This window comes from Macadamia integrifolia, chromosome 12 (assembly GCF_013358625.1).
Source record: "Macadamia integrifolia cultivar HAES 741 chromosome 12, SCU_Mint_v3, whole genome shotgun sequence".
NCBI classification, from domain to species: domain Eukaryota; kingdom Viridiplantae; phylum Streptophyta; class Magnoliopsida; order Proteales; family Proteaceae; genus Macadamia; species Macadamia integrifolia.
In genome coordinates, this window is record NC_056568.1 from 12,336,662 (window position 1) to 12,361,254 (window position 24,593).

Below are 24,593 nucleotides of genomic sequence, written 5' to 3' on the forward strand. Positions count from 1 at the left end.
CCATGCTCCAAGGTCCAAAAAACCCATTTATCAAGTCCATGCAAATACTGATCTTTAATCAGATTACCATTAATCAGGCTAAAGGAACCTTTGAGCCAAGTGTATTTTTAATCAAATGACACTACCCTTTCTCATACTAAATCAATAAATGGAATGTCAATGCAATAATCCATGCCCAATGCCCATATGCATTCAATGCACTTCCCGCCTTGTAACAAAATTTACAATCAGGCTTAATCGGGCTCCTAAGGGGTTGGGCTAAGTCGGGCTCTTACGCAGACAGTCCCGGTTGGGCTACCGTGGAACTGAACCTTTGCACTGAAAACGACCAAATATTAATCGGTCCAGACTTGAACCGACATGTTTAATAAACGACGGGCCGATTTCGAGATTTCCCAAACCCTTTCTAACGGTCTCACTGCGAACCCTTTTTTCGGCAAGGATTTGTCCTTCCTCCGCCACTGCAAGTCTTCAATCCCTTATCCCCTCGAGCGCCAAATGAAATCCTTCTTCACCTCAAGCGAGAAGCCTCTGCAATCGATGGGTCTCTAACCCTTCTTCCATTTGACAATCAACTGGTCTCTACTCTCCGGTGAGCATTATTAATCTCTCTCTCTCTCTCTCTCTCTCTTACGTTCTTAGGTAAAGATCGATTCAAATGGAACAGGAAAATGAAACTCCCCAATCTGAAAATTTTAGTTTAACTTATCTCTGTATATCTTCGCACCTTCTCATACGGGGGAAGTTCCAATTTTTTGATCAAAACAAACAGGAACACGGGCCGAGGAGGTGTTCATCAAGGTAGTATACTGTGGTATCTACCACACTGATCTCCACCAAATCAGGAGCAACATCGGCATGTCCAACTACCCAATGGTCCCTGGGTACAATACCTCACCCCTTCCAGTAATGCATTTTCGTTTGTTTGACTGCTGAAATGTCTAATGCTCTGTTTCTGGTTGTGTTCTTACTTCTCAAAGTCACGAAGTTGTTGGTGAGGTGATGGAGGTTGGTTCCGATTGACCAAGTTCGGAATAGGAGATTGTGTCAGAGTGAGGTTGCATCCTCGGATGCTGCGGTCAATGCTCTCCTTGCAAATCAAACATGGAACAATACTGCAACAATATCTGGTCCTACAACGATGTACACCCAGATGGCAAATCCACCCTAGGAGACAATGCTCTCTCTCGGGTGAGCATTATTTTTTAGTCATATAAATGTAACTTTAGCTACTTGTTTTTCTGAGAAGTATTGGTGTTTGTTAATTGTTTCCCTTGTTTTTTTTTTTTTTTTGCTTCGTTTTTCCTTCTTACCATTGTGATTTTGGGTGAATGGATGGAGATTATTGCATTTGGTAGCACATATGCCTGGTTCATTCCATTAGGGCGGGGCTGATTCAGTTTGAGACTGAATTATAGTGTTTCCATTCACTCCTTCACCTAGACCTCATTGGGATGTTTGAATATCATTGTTTACATGCTATTATTCTGTTTATTTGGTGATGTCCGTACTTGTTTCCTAGTGAGTATATGCCTGCATTTTTCTCTCAGATTTTACAGAGAAGCTATATTAAGCGTGCAATAAACATGTATCGTATTATTGCCACATGCTTTTTTTGTGTCAAATTTTTTAAAAATATTATTGCCGTCCAGTCTCTTTAATACTCGTACGTATTCCTACCTGCTTTTTTTCTGTACCCGAACTTACTATGGGAGTGCCATGTTCTCAGACATGATTACTGTGGAGCAATGCTTATGCATTTTCTCTAAAATTCCCTTATGTAACAGTAAGAAGTAATAATAGCCATCCATTGGGATTGAACCAAGGTTCTAAATCTCGATTTTGAGGCCAGTTTTGACCCTGGTTGAAACCGAGATTTCACAGTGTTACAGTTTCAGAAGCTGTAGCTAAACCAGAAAACCTGAAAACCAGAAACAAGAAGAAAAAGAGGAAGAAAAGAGAAGAGAGGAGGAAGAAGATGAAGTAACCAGAGGATGTCTCAAGAATTGAGGGCAACCTGAGATTCATTCAATGTGTATGTAATCTCAGGTTCTCTTATTGTATATATAACTTTAGGTCAAGAAGAAAGACAAAAGAACCCCCACTTACATGAAGGAAAAACCCAAAAAGACCCAAACAATTGAGACAAGGACAATCCTGTCCCTGTCATAGGTGCTACTTAGCGCTATTCCCTGTTTGGGAATAGCACTAAGTTCAACACACAGGTTTTGACCGAAATTAGGTCGAAATTTCGGTCAAAACCTGGTATTTTTTTAGGCCAAAGTTGAAACCTAGGTTTCAAGGCCCAGATTTTTTTTTTTTTATTATTATTATTATTTTTTTGTGCTGTTTATTTTTAGCATTTTACACATATTCCATGAATTGGTTTAAAAAAAAAAAAAAATGGTGCTTGTGATTTCGACCCAAGTTTGAAAGGTTACATTGAATGTTGTTGTACAGTAGCCCAATTATAAGCATTGAGTCTACATACAATTTAGCTACTAGAAATGTAAATAAGCTATTAAAATAATGAAAGGGCATATTCATGAGGCTCTTGCCATCGCGGGGTCTGGGGAGGGTCATAATATATGTAACCTTTCCATTGCACCAAGGTTCACCCTCTTAAGCTATTAAAACAGAAAAAATATAGAATGCAAAAACAAGTATACAACACTCACCTCTCAATTTTATGTGTGGAGTTTCTTGGCAGGTCCATTCCATGGGCTGTGTATGATCGAACTGAACAAAATTTAGAATAGAAATTGGGATCAAGAAGTTGCTTATTTAGGGCCCAAAATAAGATAACCTGCGGAAAAGGAATAGGAAAATTGTGGACTAAAAGAGAGTCATAAAAAATGGAAGAATAATTCTGGATTTTTTTTTTTTGAATATTTATGTTATGGTTTTATTGTAAAATTTCATATTACAAAAGCCTTAAATTGGATATGGTCAATAATCTCTTCAAGTTGTCTACAAAGGCCTCTGAATTTAGTGGCAAGGATGAGAATTTCGATCTCAAGGCCGATATATGGGTTGAAACATGGTACTTTTATTGGGCTAACTTGAAACCTTGGTTTCGAGGCCCCAAAAGTGTTTTTTGGTCTGATTTTTTGTGTGCAGCCTACTCTTGACCTTTTAAACCTAATCTATGAATTATTTTCACAAAAAGAACACCCAAAATGGTACTTGTGGTGTTGACCCAAATTTTCTAGTGTACATTGAATGATGTTGTATACTGGCCTTGTTAATTTGTTATAATTTAGTGTTTAACATATAACTTAGATACTGGGAATGTAAATAAGCTATTGAAACGATTAAAACAAATGCTAGTGATAGTACACTCACCATTAAATTCCATGAGGAGTTTTTAAGCAGCTCAATTCCACAAGCTGTGTACCACTGCATATGCCATAGCCACTCCTTTGTATGCAAAACATATGAGTCCCATGTCATGCTTTGGGCCCAATATTGTTTTGAAAGTCCATCACTACTCACCTATAAGCCCCATCATCAACATGTTGAAGGTATCCCAACCTAGGGAATGCCTCATTGAGACTAAAAGGATGTGGAGGTGGCACACATGGTTGGGCCAGATATTCGAAGATGCTGTCAACAAAAGATGACCCACCACCTAAATCACCTCCATGTCCAAATGAAGAAGAAGATCCACCGTGCCCACCACCATATCCAAATGAACCGGTGCTCTCGAAGGATCGTCCACTGGCTTCATTTGGTGTGGTGGTTAACATGCTCATGCTGCCTCCTGCCGGTGAATAGATGCAGGTTTGAGACTTAGAGTGGCCTTAAATTGGATGGTTGGATGCAAATTGCATCCAATCAAATCATGTTTTGGCCAAAGAGAGTCCTCCTTTGGTGACTAGTTGCGAGTCTCATTCCTATGTTGGTACATTAAGCATACTAGCTTTCCTTATAATATCTATAGAACAGATCAGCTTTATTGCTTTTCTCCTTTAGCAGGATCCTGAAATTTTCCATTTCTTCATATTTGCTTGCTAGATAATATTTGTTTGTCACTGCAGGTATAATCTTCCTTATTGATTTAAAGTTTAGAATACTTTAATTTAAAATTGCCATCCCTGTATATCTGCTTGCTAAATAATATTTGTTTGTTACTGCAGGAGTAATCTTCCTTATTGATTCAAAATTCTTTAATCTCAGCTACATATGCAGAGAACTTTCTTCCTTTTGTGATGGAACTTCTTCTGATTCATATGGGAAGGATTGTTATTTTGGGGTTAAAGAAGAATATATAGGAAAAGATGAGGGTTTAAAATCTGTAGTAGAAGCAGTTGGCCGCATTTTAACGAGTAGTCCTTGGGGACCCATGTTAGAAAATGCTCTATCTATATTGGATGAAAAACCTCAGCAAGAATTTGTCATTGGAGTCTTGAAGAGGCTAAAGGATGTCAATTTAGCCATTAATTATTTCCGATGGGCAGAAAGAAAAACCTCCAAAGTAAGTTTAGAAGCATACAATTTGCTTCTTGGGATAATGGCTAGCAGTAAAAACTTTGATCATTTGGAGCAAATTCTGGAGGAAATGTCCCTGGGTGGATTTGAGCCTTCAAATGTCGCTTGTATTGAGTTAGTTGCTAGCTGTGTCAAGGTCCGGATGCTGGCAGAAGCTTATAATATCATTCAAATGATGTGGAAGTTAAGATTCCGTCCTGCATTTTCAGCTTATACAACTTTGATTGGTGCTCTTGCTAAGATTCATGAACCTGATCTTGCTCTTACCCTGTTTCGTCAGATGCAGGAGTTAGGCTATGAAGTGAATGTTCATTTGTTTACTACTATTATCCGTGTATTTGCCAGGGAAGGCCGACTTGGCATGGCTCTTTCTTTATTGGATGAGATGAAGAAAGATTTTTTTGATGCAGATATTGTTCTTTATAATGTTTGTATAGATTGCTTCGGCAAGTTGGGTAAGATAGATATGGCCTGGAAATTGTTCCATGAGATAAAAGCTCAAGGCCTTGTTCCAGATGACGTTACGTATACAAGCATGATAGGGGCTTTATGTAAAGTTAATAGACTTGCTGAAGCTGTGGAGCTATTTGAGCAGATGGAAGTTAATAGGAATGTCCCCTGTAATTATGCTTATAGCACCATGATCATGGGCTATTGTTCTGCTGAAAATTTTGAGGAGGCTTACAGGTTACTTGAGCGGCAGAAAGAGAAGGGTTGCTTTCCAAGTGTCATTACATATAATGGCATCCTTGCTTGCCTTGGGAAGAAGAGGAGAGTGGACGAGGCTTTTAGGATCTTTGAGAGGATGAAGAAAGATGTGCTGCCAAATCTTAAAACCTATAATATTCTCATAGACATGCTTTGCAGAGCAGGGAATCTTGAGGATGCTTTAAAGATTCGCAATGCCATGGAAGGGGCTGGTTTATTTCCTAATGTATTCACTTTGAATATAATGGTAGATAGGCTGTGCAAGGCTAGAAAGCTGGATGAAGCTTGGAGTATCTTCAGTAGCATGGATCAATGGGGCTGCACCCCAAACAAAGTTACATTCTGTTCTTTGATAGATGGATTGGGTAAAAATGGTAGGGTGGACGATGCTTACCAATTGTTTGAAAGAATGTTGGATGCAGGTGAGGTCCCAAATGCTTTTGTTTACACATCCCTGATTAGAAACTTCTTCAAGTGTGGCAGGAAGGAAGATGGCCACAAGATCTACGAAGACATGCTCCATAGAGGCTATTCTCCCGATCGGACCCTTCTTAATACCTACATGGATTGTGTTTTAAAAGCTGGTGAAATTAAAAAAGGAAGGGCCTTGTTTGAGGAAATTAGGGCCGGGGGTTTCATTCCTGATGTATGGAGCTACTCAATTCTCATCCATGGGCTTGTGAATTCTGGCCATGCATCAGAGACCCATGAGTTGTTCCATGCAATGAAGGAACAAGGTTGTGTTCTTGATATTTGTGCTTACAATGCCATTATTCATGGTTACTGTAAGTCAGGTAAGGTGAACGAAGCCTACCAGCTCCTCCAGGAGATGAAGGTGGAGGGCCATGCTCCCACCATTGTTACATATGGTTCAGTAATTGATGGGCTTACCAAGAGTGACCGGCTGGAAGATGCATACACACTCTTTGAAGAAGCAAAATCAAATGGAATAGAATTTAACGTAGTTGTCTATGGCAGTCTTATAGATGGGTTTGGAAAGGCAGGTAGAATTGACGAAGCTTACAGGATCATGGATGAATTGATCGATAAAGGTTTGAAACCTAATTTATCCATATGGAACTGCTTGCTTGATGCCTTAGTTAAGGTGGAGGAAATCAACGAAGCCCTTATCTACTTCCAGTGGATGAAAGACGAGAAATGCTGCCCTAACACTATCACTTATAGCATTCTTATTAGAGGTCTCTGTCGTATTCGGAAGTTCAGAAAGGCCTTCATGTTATGGCAAGAGATGCGGAAACAAGGTTTAGAACCTGATGCAATCACCTACAGCACCATGATCTATGGGCTTGCAAAGGCAGGTAACATAGCGGAGGCTAATCAGTTGTTTGAAAAGTTGAAGTTAGAAGGGAATGTGCCAGACTCTGCTGCTTGTAATGCCATGGTTCAAGGTCTTAGCAATGCTAATCGAGCACTTGACGCATATATGATATTTGAGGAAACCTTGTTAAAAGGTCACAACCTTTATGCCAAGACCTGCGTGGTCCTTTTGAATGCATTGCAGAAAGCTGAATGTCTCGAGCAAGCAGAAGTTGTTGGTGCCGTGTTGGAGGAAACAACAATATCTCAACCTGCCTCAAGATCATTGTAACAGTAGGGGGAGGTAAACCACTCATTGTTTGAGATAGATCTGTATTTCTTAGTTCCTTTCAGCCTGTTAAGAATTCTTAAGATTACTGGTCATTTTCTGCGGAATAGTTGATGGGACAGAAAACATGTTCTTGTTGGCCATTAACTTGTCAATCCTTTTTGTTTCCTTGGCTACAGTTGTCCTGAAGTATATATAGTTTTGACTCAAAATTGAATAGAGACAGCATGGAGCTGAGAGGCTGCCAAGGAATATGATACTCATCTGGACAGTAAGGTCTAAAAATCAAGTGGTTACTTTCATTTCTTGGTTGACTTGTGACCTTGATAATCTCCATGCTGGGGCAATTTAGTTATAGTACCTCCTCTGGATTCCATCTGATCCAAGCAGTAGCGCATCAATTTACCAGCATGGGCAGACAAGCATTTGCGTCAGGTATCACTCTGAGATAGAAGACCTTGGGGAACTTCCTGTAACAAAGAATTGCAATCACTTTAGATGATTGATCTTTTCTCTTTCCCCATATGAGAAACTGTTACTATAGCCTTGGATCCATCTGATTTGTTTTTGCAGATCTTATAGTGGAGGCTACAGAAGGATCTTCCATTGAAAACTGTAAGATACAACCTTCTATTTGTTTCTTCCTCGTAGGGCTATATACCCTAGTGTTGTTTAGGATATCAATATAGTAGTAATTGGGGTAACTCTGTATCCTTTGATGTCTTCTTGATGCAATTTCTTTTTAGTTTTGAACTCTATCGGTCATTCTATAGCCCATCCAAGTAACTAATACTAGAACTCCCCCTCCCCACCCAAAAAAGGAAAAATGAAAAAATGGTAGCTAACTAATGCAAGAAGAGAATACATTTCTCCTACTGTTTTTTCAACCTTCATTCAATTGAGATGATATTTGTGCTTGAAGATTAAAGAAGCAGTTTCTATTTATGCTTCTACCGGATCCATGTTGCCAACCCCATTTAATTGGGATAAGGTTATGGTTGTTGTTTTGATTAGAGAAGCAGCTCTCCTGCCAGGATACACTAACTGTCCTAATAATGTGTGAGTGGTGCAAGTGTGTGTGCACGTGGACAGGTGTGAGAGTGCAAGCTTCTGCCCTATTTTTATCTAGTGTCACATCTGCGGTGCTGCCTAATCACCTTCTCTTTGCTAATTCACGGTGAAAAGCCTCTGCCCTATTTTTATATAGTGTCCCATCTGTGGTACTGCCTAATCACTTCTTTTTGGGGAGTTCACAGAGAAATTTGTGTCAGTTTCAGATTAATTGGGGAAAAGCCTCTGCCCTATTTTTATCTAGTGTCACATCTGCGGTGCTGCCTAATCACCTTCTCTTTGCTAATTCACGGTGAAAAGCCTCTGCCCTATTTTTATATAGTGTTGGGGAGTTCACAGTGAAATTGGTGTCAGTTTCAGTAATTGATCCAACTGGATGTCTTCTAATTCTGTGCATGCTCACTCCAGAATTCTTGAGCCCTGAAAGTGTCTAGTTTTCTGATACAAATACCCATGCTTGGATGAACTCGTAAATATGCACCTTTTGACCAGAGCTTATGGTGTTGGAAGCATGTACTTAAATGGTTCAACCAGATTTCTTGATTCTAATGGTTGAACAACTTGCTTCTACATCATGCACATTGATGGGGTCTTGGCACTGGATCACCATTTGCTGTCAAGTGCTTTGACCCCACAGTAGAGACTAGAGTGACAAAGTTGAGGTTGGATATGCTTTTCAGGTTCAGCATGTTTCACATGCGATGCCCCTGGATATTGATAAATATGAACCTGATTCTCATTGTTTTTAACAATTTGCTTTTTTTCTTTCTGGGACAGGCTGGTTGTATCAAAGAGATGACATGTATTCATTCAAACAGAAGTTGCAGAATTACATCTGAATTTGGTTAGTTAACCATTGAATTTAGCTGGAGTTTCTTTTTCTTTCTTAGTGATATGTTGGGAGTGGGGTTGTGAATAAGAGAGGTTTGATTATCTTTACTTTTCTCGTCTTTTATAGTCATGTTAATTTTTTTTTTTTTTTTTGGTTGCTGTTTCTTGAGGGTTTGGGACACATCACTTTCCACACTCATAAGATTGGAGGTGGTTAGATATCTTTCCTGGATGATTAAGGGTGTGGATGACTGAAAATTGAAGAACTAACCAAACCCGGTTTTTTTTTTTGGGGGGGGGGGGGGTTTGTTTTGGGTCTGGGCTGAGCAACACTATAATCCTGACGATGTTATGAAAACCCCTAGAGGTTTCTGACAATTATCATGCTGTGGCGTGCTTTCCTTGCCATGAAGATAAGTCACTCTTAGTGGATTACCCAGGAGCATCAGACATGAGGCAGATATTTATATGACCACTGAGGAATTGTGTGCTAGCTCATTAATTTTGTAATGGCATTGATGGATTTAGCTCTGTCATCTTCTGTATCTTATCCTTTTATTTGGTCGAGTCTGATTGTGCTGCAAGACCATGTGTGGGTGGTCTTTCAGTCGATTTTGTGCCTTGGAGATTCTCAACCCTCATCAGGAAAGCTTGTTTGTGAGGCAAATATGGAACAGCTTTTATATTGGAGATCGTTGTAGGTATCCCTTTATGGATTCTTTATCCGGGAAGGAGATCTACATGACTATGTACATTGGGCCCTTTCTTTTATTGATATGTTGGGTGGGTTAACTAGTATTTGAAATTTTCTTCTGTACTTTCTTGTATGTGGTTCTGTTGTATAGTTTATGCTTGGCAGCTCATTCTTTTTCTCCATTCAATAAATTGTTGTTTTCATTATAAAGAGAGAATTCAATCCAGGTCCTGAACATTGATTCTCTTGCGAGTTTTTTTTGGTAATGATTCTATTGAGAGAATGAAGGAAAGATAAGAGGACAAGGTGTCTGAGAACCCTCTCTCTCTCTCTCTCTCTCTCTCTCACACACACACACACACACACACAATAGAATTCTATTGAGATTTTTTTTTTTTTTTCATATTCTTATATTTTTGCACTTCTAAAACCTTTTAGTATGGTTTATGATTTCATAAATATATTTTTTGTACATGATTTTTAGGTGAAAGGGTATTCTATTTATTTATTTATTTATTTTTTGGCTAACGACAGATATCTAGGTCCTTGGCCTGATTAGTTCTGCGGGCTCATATTGACCCCACAACTGCATGGACCGGGCCATACTGATGTTGAATGAGAACCATTCAATTTTCATTGAAAACAGTGAAGAGCATTAAACACCCCTGTATGAATGGCTCAAGGTATTCTATTTACGGCAACACATACTTCGAATTTTTTGTTTCCCAATGGAAAGTTGTGCGTGAATAAGTTTCCCAATGATGCGGCATAGAGCCTTATGAGTACTGTTGGAAGGGTGCATTCAAAACCCTTTTAAGGCATTAAGTGGAGACAACTTCTGAAGCATACAAAGGCACCAATGGCCTAAACAAAACCAATATGAGTCTATAACTCTCTCCCAAGATCTCAACATTCCTCTCTCATGCATAGTTTTGGTACACCTGGTGTTACACATGGACAAATGATTTAAGGAAGAGAACAAGAGGACATAGGCTTTTACTCCAAAGAGAAATTGTGATACAAGAAAAACTTGTCAATTATGAAGCAAGTATTTGACAGAAGAAATCATTAATTTCCTTCGTTTTGGGCAGGTGGTGGATATGAGAATTTACCTTGTGGAAACCATCTTAATCAAGTGAAGAAGAAAACAGTTTTAGAAGGAGATGCATAACCTTTTCTTAGATTTTTTTTTTCCCCTTCTTTCGCATACAATGTAAGAATCCATCCTTTTATGTGACGGGTACTTTTGAGAAATGGCTTTTTGGGAGTTCATTGACTTTGATGTGACTATATTTTGGAACATTTTTTTTGGGTAGAAAAAAAACTTACTTGAGCAATGTAAATATATTATTATTTCATTCCCCGCTAGAAGAATAATTCAGTTCAAGGGGATGGTGGGGGACATGGTTGAGGACTTTGGCTTCAATGGATCTCAGCTTTAGCAAAACCATAAGGAGATAAAAATTTTCTCCTTTACATCTAGTTTTCTAAGTAAACAAATAGTTTTTTTCATTGATCTACTAGCATAAAATTAACCAACTTGGTTATTCAAAATATTAATTTATGTTTCGAATTTTAATCACTCTCTCCCATGCATAATTTCATAGTATTAGTCATATATATATATATATATATATATTTTTTTTTTTTCTTTCTCTATAGCTATTACAATTCTAAATATCACATTTATTTTTATAAATTAGTACCTGATTTGATTATAAATTATTACTTGTATATTAGATACATTTTTATATTTTTTTCTCTTCTGATTTTTAAAACAAAAAGCATGTTTAATGCATAATTTATCTGTATCTGACTTCCTAACGTATATATGCGCTTCTTGGTCAATTTTTTAAAATATTATTGAAGTCTTAAAATCATTTAATGGACCTTAAATGACATTACATGAATCTGGACACCCAAAAAGGTTGCACAAAAGATCATTACATTTGGATAACTAACAACCTAATAAGGACTAGCAATCAAATATGGAGTATTTAATTTTCACTTTACACAACTGTAGATGGTTGACAAATCAGTGTGATTCTATGGTTGAAGAGATTCATGGTTGAGACCTGACCCTTTCAATTGTTTTGGTTGCCTTGGAAAACCATCAAAATGGTCCAAATGTCACTGTGGTGTCTATTGCTGAATTTGAATGGTTCTTTTAAGTGTAACCTCATCCACTATTGCTGCCTATGCATATCATCTCAGAATTTAGTGCTTTCCCTTTGTGCATTTCAGGTGAGGATATCTTCATTTGGGAAAGACCCCGTACTAGTATGCTTCACCTTGTAATAGTCCTAAAAAAAGGAGAAAATTAAGTATTTTATTTCAAAGAAGGTTCCCTTACTAGAGTCAATAATTGATATTATGGTGGGAAGAATTCCTCCCCACTAAATCTTACCGTTACTTCAGATGTGCATCTTTGCAGATAATTTATAAACACTTCATTAAGCATTAAATCTCTCCATTAGTCCTAAAACTCTTCTTTTTCTTTTTTTTTTTTTTTTTTTTTTTTAAATCTCCTCAAAACATCCTTGAAGTGGGGAGGCAGAAAGCCCAAAAGGGAAAAATTATGGAAAATTAGATTGGCCTCTTCATTTCTCAAGTCTCAATACAGATGCTAAAAATCTAGACATTTACTGTAATTTACCACCCCCAAAAAAAGAGCCTATAAAACTCAATTAGCCCAAAAAAAGAGCCTATAAATCTCTCCTTTCTATTCTAAGCACAAATGCTGACAAAAAAAAAAAAAATCCCTACAAAGCCACCTCTGGTTCTTCATGCCCATTTTGCCATTAAAGACATTCCACCAGCACCCAAAAGAACAGCAATGTAAGCCCATATTTGAAGCTTGACACTACTTTGCAGCTTAGGACCCAAAAAATCAGATGCCAACAGATCAACCAAAGCCATATAATTCAATAATCCGGCAGATGAAGCATTCAATATACCAACAACGATCAAAGCTGTGGGACTGTTATCACTATACACATTTGACAATCCAATCCCAAGTACTATCCCAAATGGAGTTGTTGCAGAGAAGAAGAACACCATTATTGATTTAATCTTGTTATTGTATTCTGCCTGATTCAGGAAAAGAAAATTTGTTAATTAAAGCAATGGATCCTCAATATCCAGAGAGAGAGAGAGAGAGAGAGAGAGAGAGAGACCTGTAATATGCATCCACCAAGACCCATTCCTTCAAAGAGTTGATGGAAGCAAAGGGCAGCCACAAGTGGCCCAATGGTGCAAGGATTCATAGATGCTCCTAACGAAAGCCCAATTACTACAGAATGAACAACAATGCCTAATTCCAAAACCTGCAATATTTCATTGTCAATTAGTCTTGCATTATACTTTAAAGTTATAGTTTTTGACTTGCGCAAAAAAACACAAACCTGGTCAAAGTCATGAAGACTCACCCTGGTTCGGTGTTCTTACCCAAGTAGTCAGGTTTTTATTTTTTCTATTGTTCATAGACCATAAATTTAGTCAACAACTAAACAAAACCCTAAAATCTGTTCATTGTCTTTAATATTAGCCTATTTTTTTCTTCTCACCTCCAAACAACATAGTTTCTCACTCCCTCCTCACTTAGAGAAAGAGAAGAAGGAAGACATTAAAAAATTAAGAAAAAAATTGACTCGCCAGAGTCACCAAAGGGGGAATTAATCAAAAAAACCTGACTTTCCAACTATGCTATAAAAGACAATTATTATATGAAATAAGAGAGAATTTAAAGGAAGATAACCTGAGCAACAACACGATATCTCAACAATTGTGAAGCAGCAGCTTCTTCATCTCCCTTTCCACCATTCTCATAAGACTGGACTTGCAAAGCCTTTCTAGGATCATCTGAATTGCCATTAATTCTATTAACTTCATCTTCAACATTTTGGATAGTGGGTTCCATACTATATTTCTTGTGATAACTCATAGCAAATGAATCAATCATCAATGTAACTAAAGCAGATAACATAGCAACAAAAGTAGTGAAAGGGAACTTCTTCCATGGATGATCAGGTAAACAAGGTGATCTTAAGCAATCAAATGAGTCAGGCAAGACATGCATATACCCAGTTGCTAGAATTACACCAGATGCAAAAGCCTTAACTAAGACAAAGGGATTACGATCTGGTTGAAGGATTGGGACTGAACGAGTGAACAAAGGAAGAGAAACTCCTACCATGCTAGCAACCAATATGGCAGCTATGGCTATGATCTTTAGCCTAAGAGCCTTGGATTTATCATAACAACCGCCGCCGCCGGTTGCCGGACCACATTCTGATATGTTTTCATTCTCCTGATTGCCTAAAATTGGTAATGTGAAGGAGAGAAGAAGAAGGATTGAGAGAAAGAGAGTTTTTGTTGAGGACATAGCTTATGTTGTTTGGAAGGTTTGGGAGGAAGTAGGAGAAGCCTAAACTTGTTTTAAACCCTTTAATAGCTTTCATCTAACCTGTATCTAAGTGGGTATTTATAAGCTGTAATCCTCTCTCTCTCTCTCTCTCTCTCTCTCTCTCTCTCTCTCTCTCTTGCACACACATAGAGCACACGATGTGCATTACAAGGCACACACACATGCACACGTATACATAGTATTCAAGACTCTCCTCAGTCACACACACCCATAGAAGACTAAACACACGACACACGCGCATACCCCACAGTCCCTCACAAGCCCAGCAGTTACGGTAAGGTTGGTAAATTCGTTTTAGAAGAAAAAAAAAAATAAAGAAAATAGAACAGAAAAATACCAAAACCAACAAAAACTACTCTAATCTCGGCTGTGTTCTTTTTACATCAATCATTTTAATTAAAGCATATAGTTTTCCTTCATTGGTGGCTGAATATCTATTAATGATGACTCATGGCAATCACAGATGGGGACACATGGGACACACAGTCTTAGGTGTCAGCACATAATTCGATGTGTGCATGTAAGAGATTGGAGTCTTTGAAGGGAGGGTTGTTGAAGACAATTCCAATCGCAGGGGGAATAGAGATGGATTTCATCTAAACCGTCTTATCGTTCAACCACCGGTGAAAGAGAACTTGTCCCTTTTGTTTTTGTAGAAGTAATAATAATTACTAAAAAGGAAGGAAGAGAAGAAAACCATTGAAGGACTCCAACAAATAGAATTGCTAGCCATGGCATATCTCCGATCCCATACCTTGCCTTTCTGTATTGTACGGGCAAGGGGGAAAAATCGATTTATAAAGAAAAATAAGGGGTATTTTTGTCCAATATAGGTGATCCAATATCGATTCATTTCAATATCACGTCGGTTTTTGAAATGATCGGTACCATTCTAATACCGTGAACTAAAACCATCCTTATAGCACCTCCATACGCCACACCTCTTAAATCTTGACTGGAGAGAAGTGTTTCCTGTGGGAACGTGGAACGTATAAAAAAGCATAAGTGGGAAGTTATTTTCATGGGGGCGGGGTGGTCATTGCCCTTATGTTTCTTTGCACATGGGGTCTATTCTCACTCCTCCATACTTGGGTGTTAATAGATTATTTGTTTTAGTTTCTATAATGGTTCGGCTTCTTATCCCTTATATGATATTATCCACTTTGGTTCATAGGCAACATTGTTTTAAATTACATCATACCAAGTTAAGGAAGCAACACTTTATCAGTAGTTCAAGATCTTCCTCTCTAACCGATATCATAATGTATTAGTACAATTACTAGTATATTAAATGTCCAAATTCGGGTTGGTTTTGGTTTTGGAATTTGATTACTATGCTAGATCCAGAACTGAATCGATAACCAAATTGATTCTGAAATCTGATACTCAAACTGAACTTAACTTATTTGATTCAGTTCAACATAATTTATTTGATTCGATTCCAGTTCAAAATTGATACCCTGGCTCATGGGCCATAATACCCGGCTACCAATATATCTTTAATTTATTATGGACCAGAAGAGCTATAACTTATTTGATGCTTGCAAAAGTTTTTTCATGCTCAGTTTTGTAGCCTATGTTCTTGACTCCTTTATGCTCTTAAAAGTAGTGGGTTTGAGGATAATAAATTCTCAATAATCGCTTACTTGTAAGCAATTGAAGTTGAAGTTATTGCTTTTGGATCCTACTTTCCTTTTATATGAGGAGATGATGAAGTCATAATCCCAAAAGGAGGTGTTAAAGGATTAGAATACCCTTGTCAATAGTTATATTTAGAATGAACCACATCAGGCAGTGGCGAGAGGAGAGTCTTAGTCTTTATAGAATTGACGTGGCTTAAGCTTAGCCCCGACTTAAACTTGATGCCTTGTCTACCACATGTTGATCATTCGCTGGTGGATTGATTTTATGCATATCAAGTGTGAATCGTCAAAGAAAATATTTGACACTTAATTTGGGTCCTCTTCTTTTTAGACTTGGCTCTCGAGGGACAAATATATGAAGACTAGGTAGGAGGCTGGACCCTAGTTAGTTTATTCGCGTTTAAAACGCGTTTAAAACGGCATCCCGTTTTTTTGCCGTTTTAAACGCCGTTTGCCGAATTTTTCACAGAAATTCGATAAAAAACGGGAACGGGGCTATTTGAAGTTTTTTTGCCGTTTTAAACTCCGTACCGTTTTTTTGACAGTAAAAAAACGGATTTTAAAAAATATAAACGTTTTAAAATAGAAACGTTTAAAACGGGACTATTTATTTTGATTGTTATCTAGGTATTTAGAGAATTATTATGCTAATTTATGTCTATATATTGCCCTTTTTTTGACATCGTATTATTTAAATATAAACGTTTAAAACACGTATTATCCGTTTTTTATTTTTTCCCGTTTTTACCGTATTTGACCGTATTTTTGACCGTCCCGTTCATGTTTTGATCCGTTTAAAACATACCCGTACCTAACAATGTTTTTTTGCCGTTCCCGTTTTAACTAACAGAGGGCTGGACCCATTAGACCAAAGGTTTTGTGGTGTAAAAGGGGAAACACTTTCTAATCAATCACTAATATGGGTTTTGTATTTTGTCTTTTTTTTTTGGTAAGACTAATATGGGTTTTGTCAAACCTATCTTTCTCTCATGGCCACACACAATACATTTCCATTAATTCTTTGCTAACTAAGCTCACATTCCCCCCCCCCCTTCCCCTTTGTTTTTAATAAGAACATCTCCCTTTTAATAGTTCTAAATTCTTAATCACCACTACTATGCTTTACTTTATCAATGCCCATATGTTTTCTCTCAACAATAAATATTTTTTCTTTTTTAATTATCATCATCAAATGCTTATAGTGACTAAACATATACGAATCATAATTATAGGGGTCGTTGTAGTTGAAGCTCATTAATCCATCAAAGGTTGCATTTATCTAGTACTTAACTAAGCCACCAAAATTTAAATAAATTAGATGCATGTCCACCACTTTCATACATATTTGTACGAATTATATACCAATATCTCTTGGCTTACAATGTTCATTAGATTTGCTTTCGTGTATATTTTTCTTCATCTTCATTCACCTTGACCCCTCAAAATAAATCCCTTCCTCTAAGGTTGGGGACAAGTCTATTCGAGTTGATAATGGCCAACCTGAGTTTCTAAGTTTTTGTAATAAAGTAGCTCATTGAAATGTCAAGGATGCTCCAAAGTTCAGGCCTTAAAACTTGGTGGCCCTAACCGGCCTTTTTTTGTTTCCCTTACCTCGATGGTAGGAGTTACTTCTTCACCTATTTTGAGTATTTCTTTCATCTAATCTAAATCTAAATGGGTATTTATCATCACAAGGTTTTAATCACCTTGTGGGAACTAAACTCAAATTTGAACTCAAGGGGGTATTGAACTCAAATTTGATTATTGTATCTAGCAAAGAAATTTGATTATTGGAGCATTTTTGTTGGCCCAAGATTTCTGGTTCGGCGACTAACCTCAGGTTTTCTGTTGGACAAATTTAATAATAATAATAATAATAATAATAATAATAATAATAATAATAATAATAATAATAATAATTATTATTATTATTATTATTATTATTATTATTATTATTATTATTATTATTATTATTATTAGGGAGAGGGTTAGGAATGCTAGCGGTGTAGTGACCGTCAGATAAAAAGTAAAAGATCTGAACCGTTTATAATCGTTGTCCTACAAAACCGCTATCAATACCATCGCTCCACTGTCTCCTCTTCTTCTTCTTCTTCTACCTTTCCCCTTCCTCTTCGTCTTCGACTCCACCTCCCTTCCATATCTCTGGCCTGAAAAATTCGGCAACACGATCGCCGGAGCAGTACTTTCCAAAACGTTTGCTTTCCGGCAGCAAATCCGGGACCCTTGGAAAATCTCCCAAACAATTTCTTATTTATTGGACCGTTTTCCTTCTCCTAAAACTGGATATGGAAAGATGGACTGAATCAGATGAGTGCAACTCTTTCCACCTTTCTCCCTCTCCCCTTCCATCTCCGGCAATGACGTACAAACCAAATGGAATTGTTCATCTCAACTCGATCATCTCCACCAGATATATTGGATTTTCTGTTGCTGCTTCAGGGATTTTAGATTCATTTCCAAATGTCTGTTAGAGTTATTTGGGAAGCTGCTTGAATTTTTTAAACAACATTTTTAGTCTAATTTGGATGAGAGATTAAACAGATCGGAGGTACAATCTTGTTAGCTGATCTCGTTCTCTATAGGGCAAGTCTTTTTCATGCTTCCCAGAAAAAATGTGAATGCTCTCATGAGCGATGATGCACTTTCTGTGATGTGAAAATAGCAACAGATTGGAGTATGATGTGGTACTGTAATCATGAGTCGTCTTAGAAATGATAGTTCGTATGTTGTAGTGGAGTTTCAAGGGAAGTTAGATTGAAATCCAAATGGGGTTATTCAAGGCTAGGAAGGAGACATAGGCACAGTTTCCATGTACATTGTGAGCTGGTATTAGAATGTTTGAAATTTTTGGTTATGTTGAGTAAAGGTTTAGTTTTCTTAGCAATTGATCAACGTAAAAAGAAGGCAATCAAACCAACACAAGATTGGTATGTGTGCTTATTTGGATTCGATTAAGGCACCGAACTTCAACATGAGGGGCTTCCAAGTGAATCGGTTGCTGCCAGAGCTTCAACCTCACGTCCACCGCCCCATCATCTCCAACTCCGTCAGTGCTCCGACCTTCTCCGCCTTGAAATTCAATGGCGGATATTCCCTCAAGAACAGTTGCTTCTCCCCTTCTTCCTTCCTAGAGAGGGGTAGCGGATCGGCTTATTTTTTGAAAGGGAGGCAGAGTCAGAGACGAAGAGGAAAGGGAAAGGGAGAAGAAGAAGAGGAAAGAAGATAGTGGAATGATCGTATTGATTAGGTTTTGTAGGACAACGGTTATAAACGGTTGAGATCTTTTACTTTTTATCTAACGGTCACTAAATCGCTAGTATACCTAATTCCATTGTAACCCGTTAGAATTCCTCTCTTTTTTCCTATTATTATTATTATTTTGAGTAAACAATTAAATTGTTATCTTTGTGGATTAATTATTTGGACTATGTTGTATGACTCTTAAGGCTATGTATGGAGAAGAGAAAAGAAAAGAAAAGGAGAGGAGATGAGAGAAATAAATACAAAAAAATCATTGTGCAATTATGATTTTTATCTTATTATATTTTTTGTAATATTTGTTTTTTTTGGCTATCAAACATAACCTAAAGGGTATGATGTATCTCAACACCCCTCTAGAAAAAAAGGGTGTGATGTAGGGGTGCAATCGGAATAGCCTAGGTTAGGTTTGTTAAGACCCAACCCAACCCTAGATCCCTTTAACTTAGCTCAGGCACAAACCATCACAAGGTCAAACTAGGATATTTCGTCCTAACCCAATTTGGTCCAAATTGACCTTGGCAACCCCTATGTGTTGTATAAGGGAAAAAATCATGCTGATTGGTTGGTGGCTCTTACGACCAGACATAGAAGGATACAAAATTATTGTCATGCGCCTGTGAAATAAGAATTCTAACCAGTTGATGTGCTTGCACGCTCTCATTCACCCCTACGTTGGTACAGGAGCCATCCGACCAGGCAATGATGGCTTACCTATAATGTGATTTTGTAAAGAGGAAAAGAAGCATATTCAGGACCTTGCTTTTTGTGCCTAACACATGCCCTTGTGAAATTACTGCCTGTCCCCCTATAATCGATAATATCCGATCTTTGATATTCACTTGCATTCTCATTGGCCCTCACATTGGTGCAAGAGCCACACTCTTGGACATGAGACTCTCCCCCTAATGTATATATAGGGCAAAATATTACTGCTAGGTTGCATGGCCCTTGCACAAGCACGGGGCCAATGAGAGCATGTGTAAGAGCATCAATGGGGATGAGATTTTTCATTTCAGGGGCGAGTCAGTCATTTCGTGTGATCCTATGCCTGGGCTGCATGCATAGCAGGGAGACTTTTTGCAATTATATACAATTAAATTTAGGATGATAGAGCTTTGCTGGTCTAGCACAAGCAACACCAACTTGTGGGCCATTGGGAAGGTGTGTGGGAGCCAGTGTGGTCATTTCACTCCCTGCCAGGCTGGGCATTTCCTACGCTAGACTGGTAGGGTTCTTTTCCCTTAAATTTATGCATAAGTTCTGATCTGTCTTAGACCAATGCCTTAGTCCAGGCTCCAACCTAGATCGAAGGCTGAAAGCCCAACCCAGACACTGTTGGGCTCAAGGTGGGCCAGGGTTTTCGGGCCAAACTTGCACCCTTAGTGCAAGCTTTGGCCCACCAAAGAGTAAGAGAAGGAAGAAAAATGGCCAAAGCTGCTTATCCAGACAGAAGAACCATTGGAAAGAGCAGCGATAATGTACTCGTTCTGCTTCGAGAATCGCCTTCCCATCGGTCTATCTCGACTTAACTGCCACAACATCAGAAGCAGGGAGGAGCTATAATCGATTAAATATACTTCCAACCTTCTAGCAGGTTCATCGTTTTGTTCTCCTTCAGCATTGCGAACCGAAATATTGATTTCTTGTTCCGAGTTTCAGAAGTGGTTTGATATGTTTAATGTAAAGGTCGGTGGTTGATTTGATTGGGTTTATGCTTTTATATTCATATTGGGCATCTAAAGTCTATTGGGTTAACATTCTAGCTAAAGGGTTTGCATTCTAACTGTTCGATCATTTGTCCGAAAGTGATTTCTGCAACAAATTTCTTCCAAGAGCTATGAAATCACTATTGCTGCTAAAGCAATCTCGTATCAGATCTTTTCTCCTTGAGAGTACTGGTTTTTTGTCCATACAAATTAGGTACAAGTCTGGTGGAGGAAGACCAAAGAAGAAGATATATCAGAGAGTCTATGATCTGGACAGAGTTATGGAGCTTCAGAAGAAGCCATCCCTTATTCTAGAACTCAAAGCCATCATCCAAAGACAAAAACACCACTCTCTTCTTATCAGAGACCTCGAGAAAGAAGTTGGGTTTGTTAAAAAATGGACCTTTATGTCTGTGATTGAAAAATACCCTGCAATCTTCCGTGTTGACGGTGGAAACAGAGCACCCATTTCAGTTAGGCTCACGGAAAAAGCAGAAAAGGTTGCTTCAGAAGAAGTTCATGCTGTAGAATTGATGGAACCCATTTTGGTGAAGAACTTGAGGAAGCTGTTAATGATGTCAATGGACTGTAGGATCCCACTAGAGAAGATTGAATGCATTGAATCAGAATTTGGTTTGCCTAGGGACTTCAAGGAATCATTAATTCCAAAGTACCCAGAATTCTTCTCTGTGAAAGACATTAATGGAAAATCTTATCTTAATCTGGAAAGTTGGGATTCTTCTTTAGCAATAACTTCGCGTGAGGAAAAGCTAGATATCGTTGCCGTCCATGATGGGAGCTCAGATTTTAGTGGGTCTCAAAAAGGAGCCAAGGTATCTAGGGATGGTAGTTTTTCTGGTCCTAATGCTTTCCGGATGAATTTTCCTGCTGGTTTCAGACCGAATACAAAATATCTTGAAGAAGTCCAAAAATGGCAGAAAATGCCCTTTCCTTCCCCATATTTGAATGCAAGGAGATTTGAGCCTGCGGACCCTAAAGCTCGAAAACGAGCAGTAGCAGTGCTACATGAGCTTCTTAGCTTGACCATGGAGAAGAGGATGAGTTCTGCCCAATTGGATGCATTTCATGCTGAGTATCAATTACCATGTAAATTGTTGCTTTGTTTGGTTAAGAATCATGCCATTTTCTACATCACAAATAAAGGAGCAAGAAGTACAGTCTTTCTGAAGGAAGCCTATGATGGATCAAATTTGATAGACAAATGTCCTCTTTTGAGATTCTATGATAAGTTCATCGCACTTAGTGGTAGGAGGGATCCCAAATTGAGTAATGAAATTCCTGCATAATAGATTGGCTAATGAAACTTGGACTTCATAGATTATCAGAACCAACAGAATATGAGTTTTTGTAGATAATTTTGCTAATTTTATTCTTTTTTATTTTTTTGCTCTGTTTATTCAATTTCAGTTACTACCAGCTTATGTCCCTGGTTTGTCTTGATCAATGGTTATTATGCCTTCTTTTAAATGGTCTCTGTGGCAAGGTTGTTGGTCTAAGAATGTTACTGATCTGTTCTGTAATAGTATCTTGTATATGTATCACCAGTCCTAGTTTCCTTTTCACAGTCACAATTTCCTTTTTCACTTGCAGAAGTTAATACTGTATTATATCTTATGACATGCTACAAATTTTTAAACTATCAATGGTTGCAGACTATTCACTATCAGGTACTTTCCTATCTTGCAATTATATGTTCTGATGACCAATGAAACAGTAGGACTTGAGAACAAGACATTGTAAATTTGTAATGCTATTGATACTATTTCTCAGGCTGGTAACAACATCCTTTAGCATCAGACCATTATTCTTCCTGGTAGTCCCTATAATTCTTTTGTCAGGATCTGTGAACAGGCAAAACTTTAGTTGAACAGACATCAACATATTATATCCTACAACTATATGTTTAAGATGCTTGGCCTGTTGGTACAGGCTAATATCCTTCATAACAAAAGCTTTAGTCTTCATGGTAGCTCCTAGAGACAGTTTCTTTTCTTTTCATCACTAACTTCATATATTAAAAGAAGAGAACATAATGGGATAGATTTCCTTCTATAAATTTCAAGTCTATCTAACCAGTTTTGGTCAAGAAGTTGGCTACTTCAGAAGGTACTTCGACGTAAAATATACCTAAGAGACAGATTAAGATATGTCTTTCTTTCTCCAAAGAAATAGAGTTGTTGGGATGCTTAACCCTAGACTACTTCTAATGCCTTAGTGATTGAAACTAATGTATTCCTTGTCTTTTGTTATAGGGGATCAAATTAATTTGAAAAAACTGATTGCTAACCATAGATTGTATCTAGTTTTTTTGTATGACATTAGCTGTAATAAATTGGGCTTCTAGTTGGTGCAAATCTGAAATAAGTGACCTACAGCTGAGGGTGGTAGCATAAATTAAGGACTAAGATTTTCTACTCAAGGATTAAGGTTTTCTACTAACAACATAAACAGTAGCTCTAACCAAAAGAAAAACAAAAACTCTAGAACATCTGAAATATACACAGCTGTTCTGTTTAGATAGTTTTTTCCTCTTTATCTTTTCAGAGAAAGAATGAAGAATAACTACTGCTATCTTAGCTCTCTATAAATAAAGTTTATTCTTCCACCAATCCTTGAACTTGGCTAGTCTTACCATCAAGATTGAGCGAGGGATCACACTACATGATAAAGCCATTTTTTTTTCTGAATGTTGTAACAAACTAACTTATTTAAGTTCTGAACATATGGAAAAAGGTTTTGTCCCCGTCCGTGTAAGCTTGCACGGTCATGCACGACCCTTTAATAAGGACAAGAGGGGGTCAAAATGATCCACCCTTATTTGATGCATCGTAACCAATAAACCGCCCCTGCCTTATGTTGCCGTGCATGAAAACCATCCCCAAACATATTTTGAAGTTTCAAGGTAACAAAGCAAGAAACAATGAGCTTCAAAAGAAACTTCAAAGTGTTGATTGCATAAATCAGACCTCAACACAGAGAATGATGGGTGCTTAGCCTGGTCTATTATAGTCTAACTGATCTTTGTTTACCTTTTCCTCTCTTAAAATTCATAATACTCTGAAGTTTGGTAGAAGTGAATACTTTGAAGCACAATTGGTCCATGGGCTACTGTCTACATTCATGAGTGATGAGCCCAAGTATCATCTTGAGAAACCTAACCATGTGCATGACTTTAGGCCTGCCCATCTGGACTAATTTTCAGACTATTAAACTAAGATGACTAGAGCTCAAATACAAAGCACAATTAATTTGGTTCTTTATGCATACAGTAATTGGAGTAGGCATATGTTCTAGAAAGTAGCAGTATGCTAGATTTCTTGGAGGTCTTGTAACAATTATGATTATGTAATTATTCTTTCAAAAGTTATTATAGAAAGAAACAATTTGCTGCAACATCTTTGAATCCATTGAAATGTGATTCTTCTCTTCCTTAGAGTGGGGATAATCCATTTCCTCGTCTTTGGTTGTGAGATTTCAAAGAAAGACTGATTGATTGAAAATTTAGCCATTTGTCGTTGCTCATGTTGGTCACAGGTTCAAAACTGGGAAACAACCTCTTTTTCGAAGCTGGGGCTAAGACTGTCCACATATGCCCCTCCTAGACCCTGCAATGGCTGGAGCCTCATGCACTGGGTTGCTCTTTTTGTCATTACTCCCTTTCTCTCTTTACTAACACTACTGCTATAACATTTTTGTTTGATGCCACTTAAAAACTAACCTTATATCTGACAAGTTTGAGAGGCCATGAATAAACCCCCATTGAATCTAGCTTAACTTTGTTCTTTTTTTGTGGAAAATTTTCAATTTTGTTCAATTTTTTTGTCTAAAATACATTTTGTTTGGCACTTAAAAGTTTCTGTTTAGATGCTTCATGGTTCCTCCTACTTCCATACTTATCAAAGAATCACTAGTTCCCCAGTTAATGATAACACCTACTGCATCTCTTGTTTTGTGCAACCAACAGATTTTTTTAATTTATTCTTTTAAATAATAAATTTTTATTTATTCAATACTAAAATAAAAAAATAAAAATATATAAACTTTGAATAATAATTTTATTATTAATATTTTTGTTATTATGGTTATTGCACTTGAATCAAGCCACTTTGTCATC

At 37.6% G+C, this 24,593-nt stretch overlaps 3 protein-coding genes across 6 annotated transcripts; 2 read left to right on the top strand and 1 right to left on the bottom strand.

Annotated features, from left to right (window-relative positions):
- The first annotated feature begins 415 nt into the window (after positions 1 to 415).
- LOC122057828 (pentatricopeptide repeat-containing protein At3g06920-like) lies at positions 416 to 10,655 on the top strand. Of its 4 annotated transcripts, XR_006133639.1 has the most exons (9): positions 416 to 592; positions 773 to 884; positions 981 to 1,191; positions 4,140 to 6,820; positions 6,985 to 7,240; positions 7,379 to 7,420; positions 8,654 to 8,720; positions 9,936 to 10,084; positions 10,493 to 10,655. XR_006133639.1 is itself a non-coding variant. In XM_042620133.1 (5 exons), the coding sequence occupies exons 3-4, from the start codon at positions 1,071 to 1,073 to the stop codon at positions 6,806 to 6,808; spliced, it is 2,790 nt and encodes a 929-aa protein (XP_042476067.1). In that variant the 5' UTR covers positions 416 to 592; positions 773 to 884; positions 981 to 1,070; the 3' UTR covers positions 6,809 to 6,820; positions 6,985 to 7,558. The 4 variants fall into 4 exon arrangements, 1 of the variants encoding a protein (XP_042476067.1); XR_006133638.1 differs by having other exon boundaries at positions 9,936 to 10,655; XR_006133640.1 differs by lacking the exons at positions 9,936 to 10,084; positions 10,493 to 10,655 and adding an exon at positions 8,878 to 9,632.
- Positions 10,656 to 11,969: 1,314 nt separating this feature from the next.
- Positions 11,970 to 13,838, bottom strand: LOC122094683 (zinc transporter 7-like). The gene is made up of 3 exons (XM_042665271.1): positions 13,159 to 13,838; positions 12,578 to 12,727; positions 11,970 to 12,491 (listed from the first exon to the last, which is right to left on the bottom strand). Exons 1-3 carry the CDS (start codon positions 13,783 to 13,785, stop codon positions 12,186 to 12,188), a joined length of 1,083 nt encoding a protein of 360 aa, XP_042521205.1. The 5' UTR covers positions 13,786 to 13,838; the 3' UTR covers positions 11,970 to 12,185.
- Positions 13,839 to 20,135: 6,297 nt separating this feature from the next.
- LOC122058214 (protein WHAT'S THIS FACTOR 1 homolog, chloroplastic) lies at positions 20,136 to 22,041 on the top strand. The gene has a single exon (XM_042620780.1). The coding sequence runs from the start codon at positions 20,590 to 20,592 to the stop codon at positions 21,763 to 21,765; it is 1,176 nt and encodes a 391-aa protein (XP_042476714.1). The 5' UTR covers positions 20,136 to 20,589; the 3' UTR covers positions 21,766 to 22,041.
- Positions 22,042 to 24,593: the final 2,552 nt, after the last annotated feature.

What these genes read in the sequence shown, in the direction of transcription:
- LOC122058214 (XM_042620780.1), top strand. Translation starts at nt 20,590, where the DNA reads ATGAAATCACTATTGCTGCTAAAGCAATCTCGTATCAGATCTTTTCTC.
- LOC122094683 (XM_042665271.1), bottom strand. Translation starts at nt 13,785, where the DNA reads ATGTCCTCAACAAAAACTCTCTTTCTCTCAATCCTTCTTCTTCTCTCC. An exon ending in GATATCGTGTTGTTGCTCAG is followed by an intron (nt 12,728 to 13,158) that starts GTTATCTTCCTT and finishes GAAATATTGCAG; the next exon opens with GTTTTGGAATTAGGCATTGT. An exon ending in TTGGTGGATGCATATTACAG is followed by an intron (nt 12,492 to 12,577) that starts GTCTCTCTCTCT and finishes TTCCTGAATCAG; the next exon opens with GCAGAATACAATAACAAGAT.
- LOC122057828 (XM_042620133.1), top strand. Translation starts at nt 1,071, where the DNA reads ATGCTGCGGTCAATGCTCTCCTTGCAAATCAAACATGGAACAATACTG. An exon ending in GAGACAATGCTCTCTCTCGG is followed by an intron (nt 1,192 to 4,139) that starts GTGAGCATTATT and finishes TTGTTACTGCAG; the next exon opens with GAGTAATCTTCCTTATTGAT.